The sequence below is a fragment of the Sorex araneus genome, chromosome 2 (assembly GCF_027595985.1).
Source record: "Sorex araneus isolate mSorAra2 chromosome 2, mSorAra2.pri, whole genome shotgun sequence".
Lineage (NCBI taxonomy): Eukaryota > Metazoa > Chordata > Mammalia > Eulipotyphla > Soricidae > Sorex > Sorex araneus.
In genome coordinates, this window is record NC_073303.1 from 221,797,976 (window position 1) to 221,816,866 (window position 18,891).

At 33.6% G+C, this 18,891-nt stretch overlaps 2 protein-coding genes across 2 annotated transcripts; both read right to left on the reverse strand.

Annotated features, from left to right (window-relative positions):
- Positions 1-1,928: 1,928 nt before the first annotated feature.
- LOC129402230 (olfactory receptor 6C1) lies at positions 1,929-2,870 on the reverse strand. The gene has a single exon (XM_055127928.1). It carries the CDS (start codon positions 2,868-2,870, stop codon positions 1,929-1,931), a length of 942 nt encoding a protein of 313 aa, XP_054983903.1.
- A 1,343-nt stretch (positions 2,871-4,213) lies between these two features.
- LOC129402229 (olfactory receptor 6C3-like) lies at positions 4,214-12,038 on the reverse strand. The gene is made up of 2 exons (XM_055127927.1): positions 11,157-12,038; positions 4,214-4,290 (listed from the first exon to the last, which is right to left on the reverse strand). Exons 1-2 carry the CDS (start codon positions 12,036-12,038, stop codon positions 4,225-4,227), a joined length of 948 nt encoding a protein of 315 aa, XP_054983902.1. The 3' UTR covers positions 4,214-4,224.
- Positions 12,039-18,891: the final 6,853 nt, after the last annotated feature.

Genomic DNA, 18,891 nt, shown 5'->3' on the forward strand with positions numbered 1-18,891 from the left:
TAGCACAGCAGGTAGGGCATTTGCCTTGCACACGGCAGACCCAGGTTTGATTCCTCCATCCCTCTCAGAGAGCCCGGCAAGCTACCAAGAGTATCTCGCCCACATAGCAGAGCCTGGAAAGCTACGAGTGGTGTATTCGGTATGCCAAAAACAGTAACAAGTCTCACAATGGAGATGTTACTGGTGCCTGTTCGAGCAAATCAATGAACAATGGGATGACAGTGATACAGTGATACTAAAATACGTGAATATGAAGTCAGTGGGCCCCCACGGATGGCTTATGTGAGGCAGGGAGGAGGAAGATGGCCACTTTGTCCCCATCCATCTCTGCTACCCTGTGACCAACTGTGAAGGCTCAAACTGATAAAGTATGCAATGAGCCTCTACACAGCATGAACCAGCCCCAGTAGATGACTGTCAAGCCCATCTGATTCCCCCTTGATCTTTTCATCACAGAAATTAATCCCACCACTCAATTTCTCAGGGAGCCATGAACTCAGGCTGTAGCAAGGAATCACTTTTTATAGTAAAATAAAGCCAGTTGTAGACCTTACCCAGGATTTCTGGGTCCTTATCCTACCTCACAGAAAAGAATTTCATGAGTAGATGAGCGGTCAAGTAAAAACAGATTTTATTTGGAGGTTTTGAGTAAGGGGAGGAGGGAGAGAAGAGGAGAGAGAGTAACATGCTCAAGAGAGAACATGGGCTTCTCCAAAAGCAGAGAGAGCCCCAGTACACAGCTCAAGAGGGGAGCTGCAGGTGACACATGTGCTTGGGCACCACTTGTGCCTGTCTATGTGGGCACAAGTAGCACATGGACTTGGGCAGCAGATGTGCACACATCCTTTGTTCAAGGTGGCTTTTATAAGTTGTTGTTTTGTTTTTTGTTTTTGTTTTTGTTTTTTCCCCACACTGCCCTACATGGGGCTTCTAGCTATATAAGAATCCAAGAATCTGTTGCTAGGGTGGTTGCCAAGGGTTTAGAGTGGTTGATAGTCTTCTTTGAAATTCCTTTCCTTGGCCTTTGTTCCTGCTTAAGCTTCTCTCAAAGGGGGAAGTCTAGGGGTCTGTTGGCACCAGGCTCCTGATCTGAAAAGGTCAGCTCTTTGTAGATTGAGGTTATTGGTTTAATTACTTCCTAGGAAATCCATCTTCATGTGGGACCTTCCCTGTCTATCTGCCTATGTCAAATATATATAAGATAATATATATATAGGTAAACATATATAAATAAAGGTTCTATGTATATATGCAAACCTATATACATGTTAAGGAGGTATCTATCTTTCTGTCTATATATAGATTGATAGATACCTCCATATACATACACATTATTAAGGCACAGGATTTGAAAATATTTAAAGCAATTGACCATCCAATACTTACAAAAGTATATATTTTAATCTATTTTTTATTAATAGATGTTATGTTGAATAACCTATTAAAGTGAGAAAATATTGTTCTTGGTTTTTAAATACAAGCAGTTACATTTTGAATAAGTTGCATATCATTTCCTTTTTTCCTATAAAGAAATTATAAAATGCTGAAAGAAAGTTTCAACAAATGAAAAAACAATAAAATTACATATTTAACATACTAAGCAAAATATCCTTCATTCATAAATGTGTCTCTTTAATCTGGTGATAATTTTCTGCTAAACAAAATTCAGAATAGGTTTTTGGATTATTTTACTTTTCAGAATATTATTAATTAGTAGCATCTATCCATGTACTCAGAGAAATATCAGAAAAACAATAAAAAATAAAATTTAAATTAAAAACAATTTATTAAACAGAAGCATTCATAAACTATTAAAAAACTGAAATTGTACAATGATGATAAGAATTACATTGTTAAAGAGCTTACTAAAATTTTTATGTTTATACTTTTAAAATTAATCTGCAGTGTGTCTAAATTATTTCATTATATTATTTCATTTGTCTGTAGAAGATAGATTTTTTTGCCATATCCATAAAAGCTTGCTTAACTTGTTGATTCCTTAAACTGTAAATAAAAGGATTTAGCATAGGAGCTACTGAGGTGTTTAACACAGCAACTCCCTTGCTCAAAGATACCCTTTCTTGTGCTGAAGGCTTGATGTACATAAAAATGCAACTGCCATAAGAGATAGAGATGACAATCATGTGGGAGGAACACGTGGAAAATGCCTTTTTCCTCTGGCTAGTAGAAGGAATCTTTAAAATCGTTCTGATGATGTATGTATAGGAAAGAAATATTAATGCCAAAGTGAACATTAGAGTAAAGACTGCACAAGCAAACCCAAGTTTCTCAAGGAAGTTTGTGTCTGAACAAGAAAGCTGCAGAAGGGGGAAATAATCACAGGTAAAGTGATCAATAATATTAGATTTACAGTAATCCAGCTTTAAGAGCATTAAGAGCGCAGGGAATATAATTAAGAAGGAAATGAACCACGATGAGAAGACAAGTAGTACACACACTTTGCGACTCATGATTGTCATGTAGTGCAGCGGTTTGCAGATTGCAATGTAACGGTCATAGGACATGGCAGCCAGCAGGTAAAATTCAGTGACTCCCAAGAGAATGAAAAAAAATAATTGAGCAAAGCAATCACCGAAGGAAATGGTTTTATCGCCTGAAATAATAGTACTCAGGAACTTGGGGATACTGACAGTTGTGAATGAAACTTCTAATATGGAAAAATTTCTGAGGAAGAAATACATGGGGGTCTGAAGGTGTGAATCCAGCAAAGTGAGCGTGATAATTGTCAGGTTCCCCGTGATGCTGAGCATGTAAGTAATGAGAAGAAATATAAAGATGACAGCTTGAAATTTTGGATCATCGGACAGTCCCAGAAGAATAAAATCTGCTATTTCTGTATGGTTTCTCATTGCTCAGTGGCTGATTTATTTTTCTTCAGTCAGATCTATGAGAAAAAGTGATATAGAAAATGGAAAATATACATTTTATAGCAGTATCATCAATTTGGTTTGAGGTGCTCACTCTACTCCAGGATCACTCTCTCTGACTCCACTTTACAGGCTTTTTTTTTTAACCACTTTTGTCCTGGTACATCAGATTTTTTTAATATTAAACATTTTCATTTTCTACTATGCCTCATGGGAAATCAGAAATAATAAGTCATTAATATCAGCAGCAACTGATGACTGAGATAGAGGGAAGAAAGGCCAGAGGGAAAAAAAAAATAAACTGAGCAGATTTAAGACTGGGTTGATTACATTTGAAATCCTGGCAGCTACTTCTTTGTCAAAATTAGGATCTTTATTCCAATATGTTAGTTCCCTTTCTGTTTAAAATAATAACAACGTGATTAACATCATCATTGCATTGAGTAATTTTCTTCTATCAGAGAGATATGTGCTAGCCAGGAAAGTTGAGTTTAATAGTTTAATTGATGCATTATTTTAATATATGGTCACTGTCACTATTACTGTCACTGTCATCCCGTTGCTCATCAATTTGTTCGAGCGGGCACCAGTAATGTCTCCATTGTGAGACTTGTTGTTACTGTTTTGGCATATTGAATACGCCACGGGGAGCTTGCCAGGCTCTGCCGTATAGGTGGGATACTCTGGTAGCTTGCCAGGCTCTCCGAGCGGGGCAGAGGAATCAATCCCGGGTCGGCCACGTGTAAAGCTAACGCCCTACCCGCTGTGCTATGGCTCAAGCCCCTATAAGGTTTAACTCTTTTCTGTAGAGAAAGTGTTCTCTAATAACTGAACTGAAAACCTATGGGATTATTATGGTATGCTATTTAAAAGATTGTGTACAGGCCAGACTATGTACAGAAGGTAAGGCAATTGCCTTGCAAGCAGCAGACTCCAGTTCAATCCCCAGCATCTCATATGGACCTGTGGCACCACCAGGAGTAATTCCTAAATGCAGGGCTAGCAGTAAACCCTGAACATCACCAGATGTGGCTCCCAAGCCAAAAATAAACAAATAAAAATAAATAAAAGTTTATATGTAAGTACTAGTAAATAAATATGACACCAGAAGGCTTACAAAAGAATGGTCTGAATATACCTCCCCAGTGAGATAAATTACTTGATTATATAGTACCTGTCATTCCAGGAAAGTGAATCTTAACTTTGTGTTTTCACTTTACGCCGTGATGCAGAGCTCACCCATTATGGAGCATCTGTCCCTTCACTCTGTCTTTGATGCCAAAACGCCCAAGGTAATTAGTTTCTCTCATCTTCCACTAAGATTCGATGTCCACATTTAAGAAATGCCAGCATATTTGCACTCTTTCAATGTTGCCACAATGGCCACTTCATTGTCCTTTACCTAATTAGTAACACATTTGTGAAAATTATGTGGTACATATTAAACAATAGAAACAAAAGTGAATATATTTTAAGAAACAGATTGCAATGACACTGAAAATTAGCTCTGAACTTATTCTCACAGTGCTGTTTAGTACCCAGTGTATGAGACATGTAAAAGTCGATCTGCACTCATTCTTATCAAGCCATCACACATTTAGTGATGAAATTACCTGTGTGTTAACTACTTTATGTGTTTCTGGAAGTAGAGTAGATTCTTACTTTCAAACCTATGCAATATAATGCAGTGCCTAAAAAAACTAAAATTAACATATTGATTAAGTAATTAATGTTTGGTATATTCTAAATCACATATTGCTAACATATATAGTTCTCTATTTGATGCAAAATTATAGGCTATGTATTGTGCATATTTCATCTTGTGCAAAATGATTTTTCTTTTCATTGAAAGGTTTTACTTTATTCTGTTGTAACAGAATAAATATATATAATAAATATATTAAAACATAAAATATATTTAATGTTTATATTATAAATATAGTAAGACATTAAGTATATTTTCACAAAATAAAGAAGATTTTGTTTGAACCTCAGAGTTAAATTTTGACAGTAACTAATGGCATTGGAAATCTGTGTTCCAAAATTTTTATTATAGAATTAGAAATAATTACTCTGGAAAAGAACTGAGTGCTGAAAGTAGGTCAAGTGATTGCAATGATAATCTTTCAGCATCCGTATTGGGCAAACCATAATGCCCAAAAGGATAAAGAGAGAGAAAGAAGAAAAAGAGAGGTAACAATAGAGAGAAAAATGAGAGAAGAAGAAGAAGAAAGAAGAAGAAGAAGAAAGAAGAAGAAGAAGAAGAAGAAGAAGAAGAAGAAGAAGAAGAAGAAGAAGAAGAAGAAGAAGAAGAAGAAGAATAAGAAGAAGAAGGAAGAAGAAGGAGGAGAAGAAGGAAGAGAAGAAGGAGGAGAAGAAAAAGAAGAAGAGAAGGAGAAAAGAAGAAAAGGAGAGAAGGAGAATAGAAGAAGAGAAGGAGAAGAAAAAGGAGAATGAGAAGAAGAAGATATAAAGAAAAGTGCCTACTGTAGAGGTAGGAGCCAGGGAGGAAACTGTGAAATTCATGGTAGAAAGTATACACTGGTTTGGGCTGTATACTGGAAGGGATGAGTGTTCGAACATTATATAACTAAAACCCATTATAAACAAACTCGTATTTGGGTATCTCATAGTGATTCAATAAAAAAAAGTTACTGAATTTTTACTGTAATTAAAAATAAATCTCATCATTTCATGTTCCCTTTCTTAGAAAAATATTACTATATCATAATCCTACAAAAATATTGTTAATGGATTTAAATGTATTGCATTTTTGAATATTTAATTTTCTCTTGTTTCCTGTTAATTTAAACACTTTCTGAATATTACCACAACTTTATTACATATTAATATTTTTTACAAGACTTTGTATGTTTGGGGAAGAGTAGGAGAGAAGACACTGGGCCACACCTCTGCTGCCCCAGGTACCACAATCCATCATAGTTCACTTACAACAAATAAGCCTGTGAAAGAACGGTTGAACACCTGGTTTTTGAGTGAAAATTAACACTTGCATCACTTGAAAGAATGCTAACAAAAAATGATTCAATATCATAGAATTAGAGCAAAAGAATCGTTTTTACATGAAAACCTTTTCAAAAATTAAATCAATCATATTTATTTACCAACAATAAATTAGAAAAATCAGATAAAACTATGATCACTCCTTCACTAACTATGCAAACTTTTGAAGTAAACTCTTTTTTAAAATAATCATATGATTCCTAAAACATTTGTCTTTCCATGGCTGGCAATATTCAGGGACTACTCCTGGCTCTGTGCTCAGGAATTACTCCAAACCATATGACATCCTGGAGCTCGAACCTAGGGGTCATGTGCATTACTCATGCCAGAACTGTTGTACGTTTGATCCAGACCCTGATTCCTACACCCTTAATCCACACTATATATTTCCACGTAGATTATAAATTTTATCTCCAACCTTTTTTTTTTTTTTGCTTTTTGGGTCACACCCAGCGATGCTTAGGGGTCACTCCTGGTTCTGCACTCAGGAATTACTCTGGCCATGCTCAGGGGACCATGAGGGATGCTGGGAATCGAACCTGGGTCGGCCACGTGCAAGGCAAACGCCCTACCCGCTGTGCTGTCACTCCAGCCCCATATCTCCAAACATTTAAATGAGCTTTTTCAGCCTTTAAAATTATAAATCCTGTTTTTTTTTTCTTTTTTGGCTTTTGGGGTCACAACCAGGGATGCACAGGGGTAACTCCTGTATCTGCACTCAGAAATTACCGGTGGTGGTGCTCAGGGGACCATATGGGATGCTGGGAATCGAGCCCGGGTTGGCTGCATGCAAGGCAAACACCCTAACCGCCGTGCTATCGTTCCAGCCCTATAAATCCTGGTTAATACTTTACCTTAGAATAATGTTTCTCATGTTTATTTTCATCCACTTTATAAAAAGAACTCTTATTGCTTTTTAACCCTGAAACCAACATCTTTGCAATTCAAATGAAAATTAAAATTGATCCTCCATATTTGTCAATCAAGGTGTTAAAATATTCCTCATACTTGTTAAGTCAGATGGCAAGCATTGCCTTTAGGCATTCTGAAAACTCTTAAATACTGCCCTTCCCAAATCCCTACTATTAGGTTACTACTAATAATAGCTATCAAGAAAAACCAGATATTGATTATTTACTTGATTCCCTAACATGGACTTTATCTACATCAGAAAATATTGTCAGACTAACCAAAAGATATCCCTTTGAGAAATTAATATAACACCTTAAACTGATTTGTGTTGTATTTCTGGTTGTGTGGTTTTAATGATATTAGTGTTGTGTTATATGCTATTCCTTTTAATGCAACAACTTTGAAAGTTTAATATTTTAAACTTTATGCTTACTTTCTCTCATCTTCAGTTGAAACTCACTAGAGGTCATTATTCAAATTTCACAAATCATATATACAAAGCAATGAGTTTTGTTGATCATACCAGTCGGTTTCTAATGTATGAGTTTATTAGGTGTTAGAGTTTAGGTAAATAAAGAAGAGAACAAAAGACAGTTTAATGTTGTAGGGACAAAGAATCCTCAAGAAATCCATTCAGAATCCTTTTTAAAATTATGTATTCATTTTTGTTTGGGGGCCACATCCAGCTGTGCTCTGGTCTGACTCTTGGATCTGCACTCAGAGTTCACTCCCGGCAGTGCTCAGAGTACCATACGGGACATGTTGAGGATCAAATTGGGTGGGCTGCAAAATAGGCAAATGCCCTGCCTGCTATACTATCTTTTCTGAATCCTGGAAATATTATTTCATCATAATTTGTTTTCATCATTTTTATAATAATTTTGAAAGTTATTTCACTGAGTATGAATAATTTTTACTTATTTATTTCAATAATTATGAAATACATCAGTCTTCAAAGAGACAAATCAAGGAAAAAGATTATCTGAGCCATATTTAATAACACCTTCAGAAATATTAGTGCTGATATTTATGGGAGTTGTAGCAAATATCAACTTTTATCTAATCTCATACTCTAAGTTCTTTTACTAAGCATCTATAATTTAAACAAAGGTATAAGTACCTAAGAATAATAAAATCTAAATATCATGCATTTATTATTTACAATATTATAAGGTAGAAAGTAGTTGAACTTTACAGTTAGAGAAATAAGTATTGAAAAAAATGAATCACTTATTAGATTTGCTACTTTGAATGAGTTAATTATTTTAGCTTCCTTTATTTATTTAAGTGGAGCTTAAATTTCAGAGTATTTTTGAGATTTAATACTATATGTACAGAGCAATCTATAACATGTTATGACATGTTTTAAATCATATATTTACTTTTCTATTTTCTGAAATTATTTATAAGTTTGGAGAAGTGCATACATGACCACTGTGGTTTTGTCAGAACATTATCATTTAATCCAAAGAAATACAAATATTTTAATATTTTATTTAATTTAACCATTGTGCAATATTAAAAAATTGTTACTTTACAAATAAAGAACTAAGACTCATATTTTAGGTGTATAACACTTCATATTTGTTTGCAAAGTTTGAAAATTCAAATATAACTCCAAACTATCTCTCTCTATTCTCTTAAACAATTTCTAAAATATATTTTGTACTTCAATAGAAACACAGATGCAGAGAGAGCAATTCCTTGCCATTATTTAATCAATAATAAATAAGTTCATGAATAAAAACATAATAACCCTATTTGTGCACTTCAAAAATGCATCTAGTTTCTCAATGCAACTGCTATTCATTTTTATTTAAATTGATCCAAGTTGAGCATGTATATTGTATCAATGAGCTTTAGGAGAATTGTATTACCATTTATCTAATGACTTACCTCTGCTTTTCACTTAAGTTCACTGATACTCAAAATTGTTGACATACAAAATCATGTACTACATATGAATATTTTACCAATTTCCATGTCATAATCCAGAAAAACCAGCATTTCTGAAAATATGCATTCTCTCTCCCATTAAATAATTTTTCTTTCTATTGGAACTGTTTTTATCTTAAAATGACCCATTTTATCCAGAGGGATAAATTTTCTTGATTATAGAGTGGGAAAGAGGCAGTATGAAAGGAGAGGGAAAAAAATAGATGTCTTAAAACTCTGACACAATTTCTGCAAAAATTATATGTAGACCAAAACTGCTTGGTGTTTTGTTTTTTCACCCTGCCGTTGGCTCAAGGGGACTAATTCAGTGAATCAAAATTGCTAGAATAGGAATATAAACAAAACACTAAGGAATATAAAACATAATACACGTTAGCATTGAAATTGGAAAAGGAAGCTTGGGGAACAGTGCCTAATGAGAAAAAAAAAAAAGTAATAAACAGAGGCTGAGAGAAAGTTCAGGTTTAAGATCAGTAAACCCTACTTGAAATCATGGCACCACAGATGACCCCCGAGTCCAGCCAGAAGTGATCCCTGAATACAGAGTCAGGAGTAATCCCTAAGAACCGTCAGGCATGACCTCCACAAAAGAAGCAAAATAAGAAGCAAAAACATTAATATGAATCTTGTTCTTTTAATACTATTGATACTAGCTTAATACTATTTCAGAGAGACATTAGCAGCCAAAAACATTGATTCTTTATGCATCTTTCTACCCAACACTACACATTATCTTGCGAAGTTGAAATCTATATTACATTAAAATACATATGTTAACTTTTCTTATTAATTTATCTTCAATAAAAATAATTAGTAGCCTGTTGCTTGTCCATTATATTTCCCCACTACTTACTTTATTGGTCACTAGCAATTGCACTTGAGAATGTTTTGTTTTGAAAGAACAATGCTAATTTTATGAAAAATATACTGATTCAATATATTCCCTGACTATAATACTCTAATACTACTCAAAAATAGGTAATGTGTGCTTTTAAAAGTCCATACATTTGTGCTAGTTCTTAATAAATCTATGAAAACTTAGGGAAGTTGCACTTTCAAATATATAGATAACTGAGTAAACACTATTATTTTCTAATCAACATTGCAATTTCAATTATTATAAAGTATATAATAAAGTATAATGAAGTATATTATAAATATTACAAACACATTTATTTTTTAATCAGGCTATCATATTTGCTATTATAGTTCAATGTTCTCAAGAAAATTGTTCAACGTTTTGAGTATAACTTACATATTTGTAATAGAGACAATCACGCTATAATATTATATATAGGATATTGTATTATATAATAATATGACATATAAGATATTGTACTATATAATGTTATATCCTATATATAGCATATAGTGATTATAGAAAGCAAATTATAATGATAGCACAGCAGGTAGAGCGTTTGTCTTACATGCAGCCAATCCAGGTTTGATTTCTCCATCCCTCTCAGAAAGCCCAGCAAGCTACCGAGAGTCTTTTGTGCGCAAAGTGAGCCTGGCAATCTACCCATGGCATATTGGATATGCCAAAAACAGTAACAAAAAGTCTCACAATGGAGATGCTACTGGTGCCCACTAGAGCAAATTGATGAGGAGATAGGAAGGACAGTGCTACAGTGCTACAGTGCTACAGTTGCATGGTACATAGGTCAGCATTAGGCACAGGATAGTTTCTCCTTGCTTTTGACATAAAACATAGGTAATATGTAGACCATATAACGGAGACATAATAAAGATTGATAACATAACTCAAGTTTGGGGTGTCATGTCTTTGAGATGTTTTTGAAAGGAAAATAAATATAAAAGTACATGAATAAGAGCGTGATAGTACAGATTACAGGCAAAATATGGTCTTTGAACTATTAAGTTTATTTTATATTTCATCTGAATTTAAGAAGCTTATATTAGTACCAGAAGAAAAATATGTTAGTTGATTAAGACAGTGTCTTAATCTAAATATGTAATACTTATACTTTATTTCAATATACATTTAATATTTACATTTGCTTGTACATAAGTATTAAAATAATTACAAAAATTATTTTATTCATCATAATAAAAATCTGTATTCTATAGCATCTACTGGTTTTCTATTTATAACTATAAATTAATGATTATACAGAGTCTCAAATATCTTGAAAGGAGGGCACAAAATGGTAGTTTTTCAGATAAAAAAGCTTAAATAAATTAGTTTTGTACTGCACTTATCTTTGAAATGTATACTGGAGAATATTATAAAAGATGCAATTCATTTTTTCTTTATTAAATCTGTACAGTGATATTAATTTCAGCTAGCACACAATTTTATTCATTTCTAGACAATACGATTTTATGAACCAAAGTTTTGAAAGCTTGTTTTACCTGCTGGTTTCTCAGAGTATATATAAAAGGGTTCAACATGGGAGCAACTGAAGTGTTAAGAACAGCTATTCCTTTGGTCAGTGATGCTCTTTCATTTGCTGAAGGCTTTACATACATGAATATGCAGCTTCCATAAGAAATTGAAATGACGATCATGTGAGAAGAACATGTGGAGAAAGCCTTTTTTCTCTGGCTAGCAGATGGAATTCTCAGAATAGTACCAATGATGCAAATGTAGGACAGAATTATTAACGCCAACGTGAACAGCAGAGTCACAAAAGCAAAGTAAAAACCAATCCTTTCTAAAATATGCGTATCTGTGCAGGAGAGCTGTAAAATGGGGAAATAGTCACAAGAGAAGTGATCAATTACATTAGAGGCGCAGAAATCTAACTGGAGGACAAGCATGAGTGGTGGGAAAATGGTAAGAAATCCTGCTAGCCACGAGATAGAGACAAGCAGAGTGCAGACTTTCTTGCTCATGATGGTGGTGTAGTGAAGAGGCTTGCAGATGGCCACATAGCGATCGTAAGACATGGCAGTGAGAAGAAAAAATTCAGTCACACCCATGAAGATGAAGAAAAATAACTGAGCAAAACAGTCGTTAAAAGAAATAGTTTTATCTTTAGTAATGATTGACCCCAAAAATCTGGGGATAGAAACACTGGTGAATGAAATTTCTAATAAGGAAAAATTTCGGAGGAAAAAATACATAGGTGTCTGTAGATGACAGTCTACCAAGGTGAGGACGATGATGATAAGGTTTCCAGTGATACTTAGTGCATAAGTTATAAGTAAAAATACAAAAATTACAATCTGATGCTTTGGATTGTCTGATATGCCCAAGAGTACAAACTCAGAAATCATCGTGTGGTTTTTCATAATGTGATTTATTTTTTATTTTCTTTGAGCAAGATCTATTGGTTAAAAAAAAAAAAGGAAAGCATTAGTGAATAGCAAAAAAGTTGAATTTGGGAACTTAGGAATGAATAACTCCAGTGAAGCAAAGCTATTTCACCAATTAGGAGTTTAGCTTATACATAAATACCAATTTAAACAAATTATATATGTATATATACATTTTATATTTTTCTATATAAATGTATTGTGCCTGTAGTTCTCAATATATACGATTCCATGCTTTTATAATAGAAATACCTAAATTGTGTTTTAATTCTGAGACCATTCTCAAATTTTATTGTCTAAAATGATTTGGAGAATACTGGTGACCTACTTAGAATTTCTGATCATAACTACCTTGATTATTTTTCTTCTGTTTAATCTTCTGAAGAGAGCAACAGAAATAGATATGTTTCCAATCAAAAGAAGATAGACTAAAATTGTATTGAATTTAAATAAAAGTTTATAAATTATGTGAAACAAACAGAAGTCTGAGATATTAATTAATCATTCATATCAATTACATGGTTCTTTAACATATCAACCTGTTTATGTCATTTGTGTATCTTGAAATTAAGAAGTCCTTTTTTATTTATTGGGCTGCAGCTATAGCACAGCCTTAGGGTGTTTGCTTTGCACGGGTTCGATTCCTCCACCCCTCTTGGAGAGCGCAGCAAGCTACCAAGAGCATCCCGCCCGCACGGCAGAGCCTGGCAAGCTACCTGTGGCGTATCCGATATGCCAAAACCAGTAACAAGTCTCAAAATGGAGATGTTCCTGGTGCCCTCTGGAGCAAATCGATGAGCAACGGGATGACAGTGATACAGTGACTTTTGTGTATTAAAAATAGTATTATGGCTTAGGTAACCTGATTTCAAGATACCAATTTTTTGGCATTCATGTGCATAGTGGCTGCACCCCTCTACTATCAAAGTGCCCTTGACACTTCACCACTGTCCCTCTGTCCTTTCTGCTGACACTCTGCTGAACGTCCCTCCACTGCTTGGTGATCAGTTTTGTAATTCAATAAAAAAGCTTGAAACAGTCCTTGATCTTGTATTACTAATGACTTTTTACAAATCTCTATCGCTTTGTCCCTTGACTCTTAAATTTGTCTGAGCACCATAAGGAACACATAAGGAGGTTTTATTTACTTCAATGTCAAAATATTTCATTGCCTTCCCTCTAAAAGACTGGATAATTATAATAAATACAGTTATTTTTGAGATTTATTTTTAGTAACCAAAAATTTTTAAATGTAATCAATTTGTTCCTATTTTTGGAAAACAATGTTTTATACGCGATGTAAGTTCTTAATATTTATTGTATTATTTTGCATCTATAGTAAATCAGTAGCTAATAAGCACCAAGGCTTACATTGTGTTTTTTTTAATGTTTCTCTTTCTGACCTCTTAAAAACTTTTTTGAAATTGACACTTTTTTCATAACATAAAAATTACCAAAGAAGCAGAGAACACTATTGTTTTGAGCAATGATTGAACGATTAAAATGTAAATTTAAAGTACTGCTTTAGTGGTTTCTGCAACTCCAATAAGATAAAACAATGAGTGGGAAATAATAAAAAATACATTTATTGACACGTAGTTACTTCTGCATACTTACTTTCTGGTGTGTCTTTTTATTCCAGCCAAAAATATAGTACCAGGTTTTTCATAATTTACTTAAAATATGAAATGTACAAATACTTTCAGAGATGTCTTCATTTAGTACATAATGAAAAACCTCACACCCAAAGCAAATGTCATAATTGAGTGCATGTTTTTGATAATATTTCCTACAAGCAAATAATCTTTTTTCATCTTTTTTCCATAAAAAAAGAAACGTTGCTCTGATATGAGCTTCAAGTTTTTTACTACTGTCACTGTCACTGTTTACTACAGTAGGTAGCATAATTCTTTAAGCAAATTCCATGGACTACTGTTAGTGACTGAAAGATATAAAATTTGAGCACTCCTTAAGCTCAAAAGACATACTTTTATGAAGTATTCCTTTCCCTAAAGCTAAGCAATATAGCAAGATAAACACAAAAGTGTACCAACCGGTTTATGCAATCCATCTAGTTTCCATTTGACTACAATTAATATTTATAATGTACCTATGATACTTTGAGATAATGACACTCATGAGATGATTTTTTTTAATTCCTTTAGGGATGGTTAGATACAAGACTGAGTTACACAAGAGTGGACCTATCCTTAATTGAGAATACCACCCATGTTTATACAGTTTATAAACATATATTAGCTAAAAAGGTATAGCCAGTAAATTAAAAATATTATCCAGTATAAAAATGTATAGACATATGCATTTATACCGTTCAGCCGTACAAAGAAGAGAAAGTGAGTAAAAAGATAAAGAAAAAATAGTAACATTTATTTATAATTCAGAAAATTCCTGAAACTTCAGTATTTTTTAATTCAAAAGTAACATATAAGTACTTTTACCAGAAACAAGTATCTCAAAGGAAGCACTAGTTGTAAATAGCGATATACTAAATGACACTTTAGTATTTAAGAGATTCTTCATTTGGTCTCAAACCTTGAAGTACTGTATTAACACAGTACACAGTACACTGTGCCAAATAATATTATGTTTAATCACAAGCACATATTAATTTTGGTACAACAGTTCTTCTATATACCCGAATATGGTTTTAGACACAAAGTATTCTATAAGCTACTCTTTTACTTAAAAGGAGGCAATGGATGTAATTTTGCATTAAAATGTCTATATTGAAAGCGTTCTTTCAGGGGCGATGACTTCATCAATGTGCAGGGTGCCACTCCTAGCAGTGCTTGGGAATCACTCAGTACTAGGAATTTAAGGAGTCCGTAGAGTTATTTCCACAACTCTAGGTCTCATCCTTCTTTTACAACAATTTTCTAGAATACCCAAAGAGACTTTGGTATTCAATCAATTTGCCAATTTCATTAAGCATGAAGATATGGAGGATTAGGTTGCTATGAATTTCAACATAAATTGTTATTTTGTGTATTCATTTCATACTTATAGGTACTGGTAAAGCATAGATGTGACTACTAAATTTAGATAAGCAATCAAAAATTTCCTCCATACTAAAAAGTATGAGTCATTTTTATTCTAAACAACATTAGGTTTTAAAAAAATTGTAAAAAAAATGATGCCATAACTTATTTAGTAGACTTTACATGATATATATATTATTATGACTTCCATTTAAACATTCTTATGTAAAAAGTGGATAAATTTTTCTTGTTTTTCGATGAATTACTAATTGTCCAACTTTTTGGAACAAATGGCTACTTGCTGTCCTCAACATCATATCCATCATATCCATCCATATCCAACATCATATCCAACATGGATATGATGTTGAGGACAGCAATTACTTATTATATTTTGTTAACGCAATGAATAACATGGTTAGTTTTTTTAATGTTAAATTAAGAATAGGGTGAAATAAATATGCTTGGTTATGTTTTATGTTCTATATTTATGTTCTATAATTTTACATTAATTATATAAATGTTGCATAGCTTACTGAACAATATTTTCTTAGATTGTATTTTCCTTTGACATCTTTGTCATTTTGGATATTATGGTAAAACAAACTCAAAAATGAATGCAAACTGTTATCTTCTCTTCAGCTTTAGAAAAGATGTATAGTTAGTTGATATTTCTTTTAAAAATGCTTTGATTCCTCTGACCCTCTTGGAGATCTTGGCAACCTACCCATGGTGTATTCGATATGCCAAAAACAGTAACAAGACTCACAATGGAGACATTACTGGTGCCTGCTCGAACAAATCAATGAGCAATGGGATTACAGTAACAGTGACAGTGACGATGCACTAAAAATACATTTAGAACTAGACTTTTTTTTCTTATGTCGAGTTTTTTTTTTTCTATTTTTGGACCACACCTGGAAGTGTTAGGTCTTACTCCTGGCAGGCTCATATGATCATGTACAGAGCCTGGGATTAAACTCTGGTAAACTGTATGAAAAGAAGCTTACCTGCCTACTATCACTCCAACCCCTCTGTGGAAGATACTTAATTACCAATCAATAATATATACCAGAAAAGGGCTGTTAAGGTTAATTAATTATTGTTACTGCTATTGTCATTAAGGCAAAAATGGGTGTTTTCATTGAAAATTATCAATATTTTTGATTCATTATACAAAAAAATTGAGTGAGATAATTTTGTGTTTGTCTTTCACCGTCTGGCTAATTTTGTTTAACAAGACTATCCAGTTGTAGCAAAATGCAAGATTTGGTCTTGTCTTATATCTGAGTAATATTTAATTGCATATTTGTACCACAATTTTTTATTGAATCACCATGTGGAATTTTTTTTTTGTGTTGCCACAATTTTTGATCCATTCATTTTTCATTGAAAACTTTGGTTGAACTGTCTATTTTCTCACTTTATATATATATGTATATATATACATATATATAATTTAGACACCATGATTTACAAATCTGTCCACAATATCATTTCAAGCATACAAGATTCTACCAATTCTATCACCAGTGTCAACATTACTTCTCTAATGCCCCTGGTTCTCTCCCTCTCTTCCAGCTTGCCTACTTAATAGGCACATTTTTAAGTGTAATTATTTTAGTTTGGATTCCATGCTTACAATTGTATTGGCTTTAGTAGATTCTATAAATACAAATAGTTGCCTCTACACCATTGACACATATAAGGTCCTGGATCCTTGAACCTGTTACCTCTGGACCACCTTTACTATTCACCATGACATTTATTTATTCACTTCTTTTTAGTTTTAACCCACAATGACTTACAAAGTTATCCACAATTGGGTTTTAGAAATTGAATGTATAAACCTCAATCCTAGGGTTTCATGAATAATATTTTATCCCCCTCCCTTCATCCAGATTGAATATATTTCTCCACCATTGTTGTAGTATTCTCTTTCCTTTCCTATCCCAAACACTCGCTGTCTCAAGGTGGCATGCTTCCTGCTGAAGAACAGTTCTCATGTTCTTTATTTTTATTGCTTTGGGTAAAAATTTTCATTACAATGAGAAATGAAAAAGATCATTCTGTGTTGGTCTTTCTCTCTCTCTCTCTCTGACTAATTTCACTCATCTTACTACTCTCCATATTTATCCATCCATCCATCTAACCATGTAGCAACAAATTGCATGCCTTTATCTTTTCTTATGGCTGAGCAATATTCTATTGTGTATATGGACTATAGTTTCTTTATCCAGTCTTCTGTTTTTGGATATTTGTATTGTTTTTAGATTTTGGCTATTATTGATAGTGCTGCAAGGAACATAGGGGTGCATTGTGTTTTGGGGTCTTTATATTAAATGTCAAGATGTGAAATTGTTGGGTAAAATGAAGTTCAATTCCAATTTTTTTGTAAAATATCCATAATTCCAGATAGCTGGGGAAACCTACATTCTCACCAACAGTGAATGAGTGTCCCTTATTCCCTGCATCCATATCAACATTGGTGGTTGTTGTTGTTTTTGATATGTGCTAGTCTCTGTTCACATCTCCATTTATGTTCTTCTGTGACCTTTCGATCAACCAAGGATTTTCTGATCTTTAATACCTTACAATCCCTTGTCACATTACTGTATATCACATTACTATGTAACATTACTATAATATATACCACAGATTAATGACAATCTCAGATATTTTTCCTGCCTCTGACTTAACTTTATTTAACACAGTATCCACCAGTTCCCTCCAAGTTGTAACAAATTGCATGTTTTCATTATTTTTGTGGCTACATAGTTTTTTATTATGTATACCATATTGTGTATACCTTATCTTGTTTATTTATTATGCATATTGTATTGTGTATAACGTATCAACAACACAATCAGTTGTTGGACCTTTGAGTTGATTCTATACCCTAACAATTGTACTATATACTACAATGAAAAAGGTGTGCATATATGTCCTTTTAAATGAATGTTTGTAAGTTTGGGGGTGAATAGTAAGAAGTGAAATCACTGGGCCATATGGAAACTCTATTCTTTACTGAGAAATATATATATATAACTCCATGCCATGCTCTTTTCACTTGGGGTGCCTCAGAGGGAGGCAGGTGAGAATCCTCCCACCCCAAGGACCCAGCCCCAGTATATATACATAGGTATATAGATATAGATATAGATACACATAACTCTCAGAGAGCCCGGCAAGCTACCGAGAGTATCCTGTTCACACGGGCAGAGCATGGCAAGCTACCCATGGTGTATTCGATATGACAAAAACAGTAACCATAGGTCTCATTCCCCTGACCTTGAAAGAGTCTCCGATCACTGGGAAAGATGAGTAAGGAGAGGCTGCTAAAATCTCAGGGCTGGGAGGAATAGAGACATTGCTGGTGCCTGCTCAAGTAAATCGACAAGCAACAGGATGACAGTGACAGTGATTTATTCATATATATATATATATATATATATATAATGTTTTCAATAAATGTTTAACCAGTCAATTCTTCTACCAAGAGTGAATGAGAGTTCTTTTTGCCACAATCTTTTTGATGTGGATTGTTTCTAATCTCTGATGTGTAAAAGAGTACTATGCATCTCTATCATTGGGAAACCAGTAATAATTAGATATTCTCTCTTACCAGTTAGAATGGCACATATCAAAAACAGGAACAATCTGTACTACAGGGATGTGATGGAAAAGAACTCTCATTGATTGCTGGCGGGAATGTTGTCTGGTTCAAGCCCTTTGGAAAATATTATGGAGAGTTCTCAGTTAACTAACAATTGAGCTGCCATATGAACCAGCAATTCCTCTTTGGGGCGACTACCTCCAGTATAAAGAAA

Coding starts and splice junctions, on each gene's coding strand:
- LOC129402230 (XM_055127928.1), bottom strand. CDS start 2,870: ATGAGAAACCATACAGAAATAGCAGATTTTATTCTTCTGGGACTGTCC.
- LOC129402229 (XM_055127927.1), bottom strand. CDS start 12,038: ATGAAAAACCACACGATGATTTCTGAGTTTGTACTCTTGGGCATATCA. Junction 4,291..11,156: donor ATACTCTGAGAAACCAGCAG/GTAAAACAAGCT, acceptor GTTACTAATTAG/GTAAAGGACAATGAAGTGGC.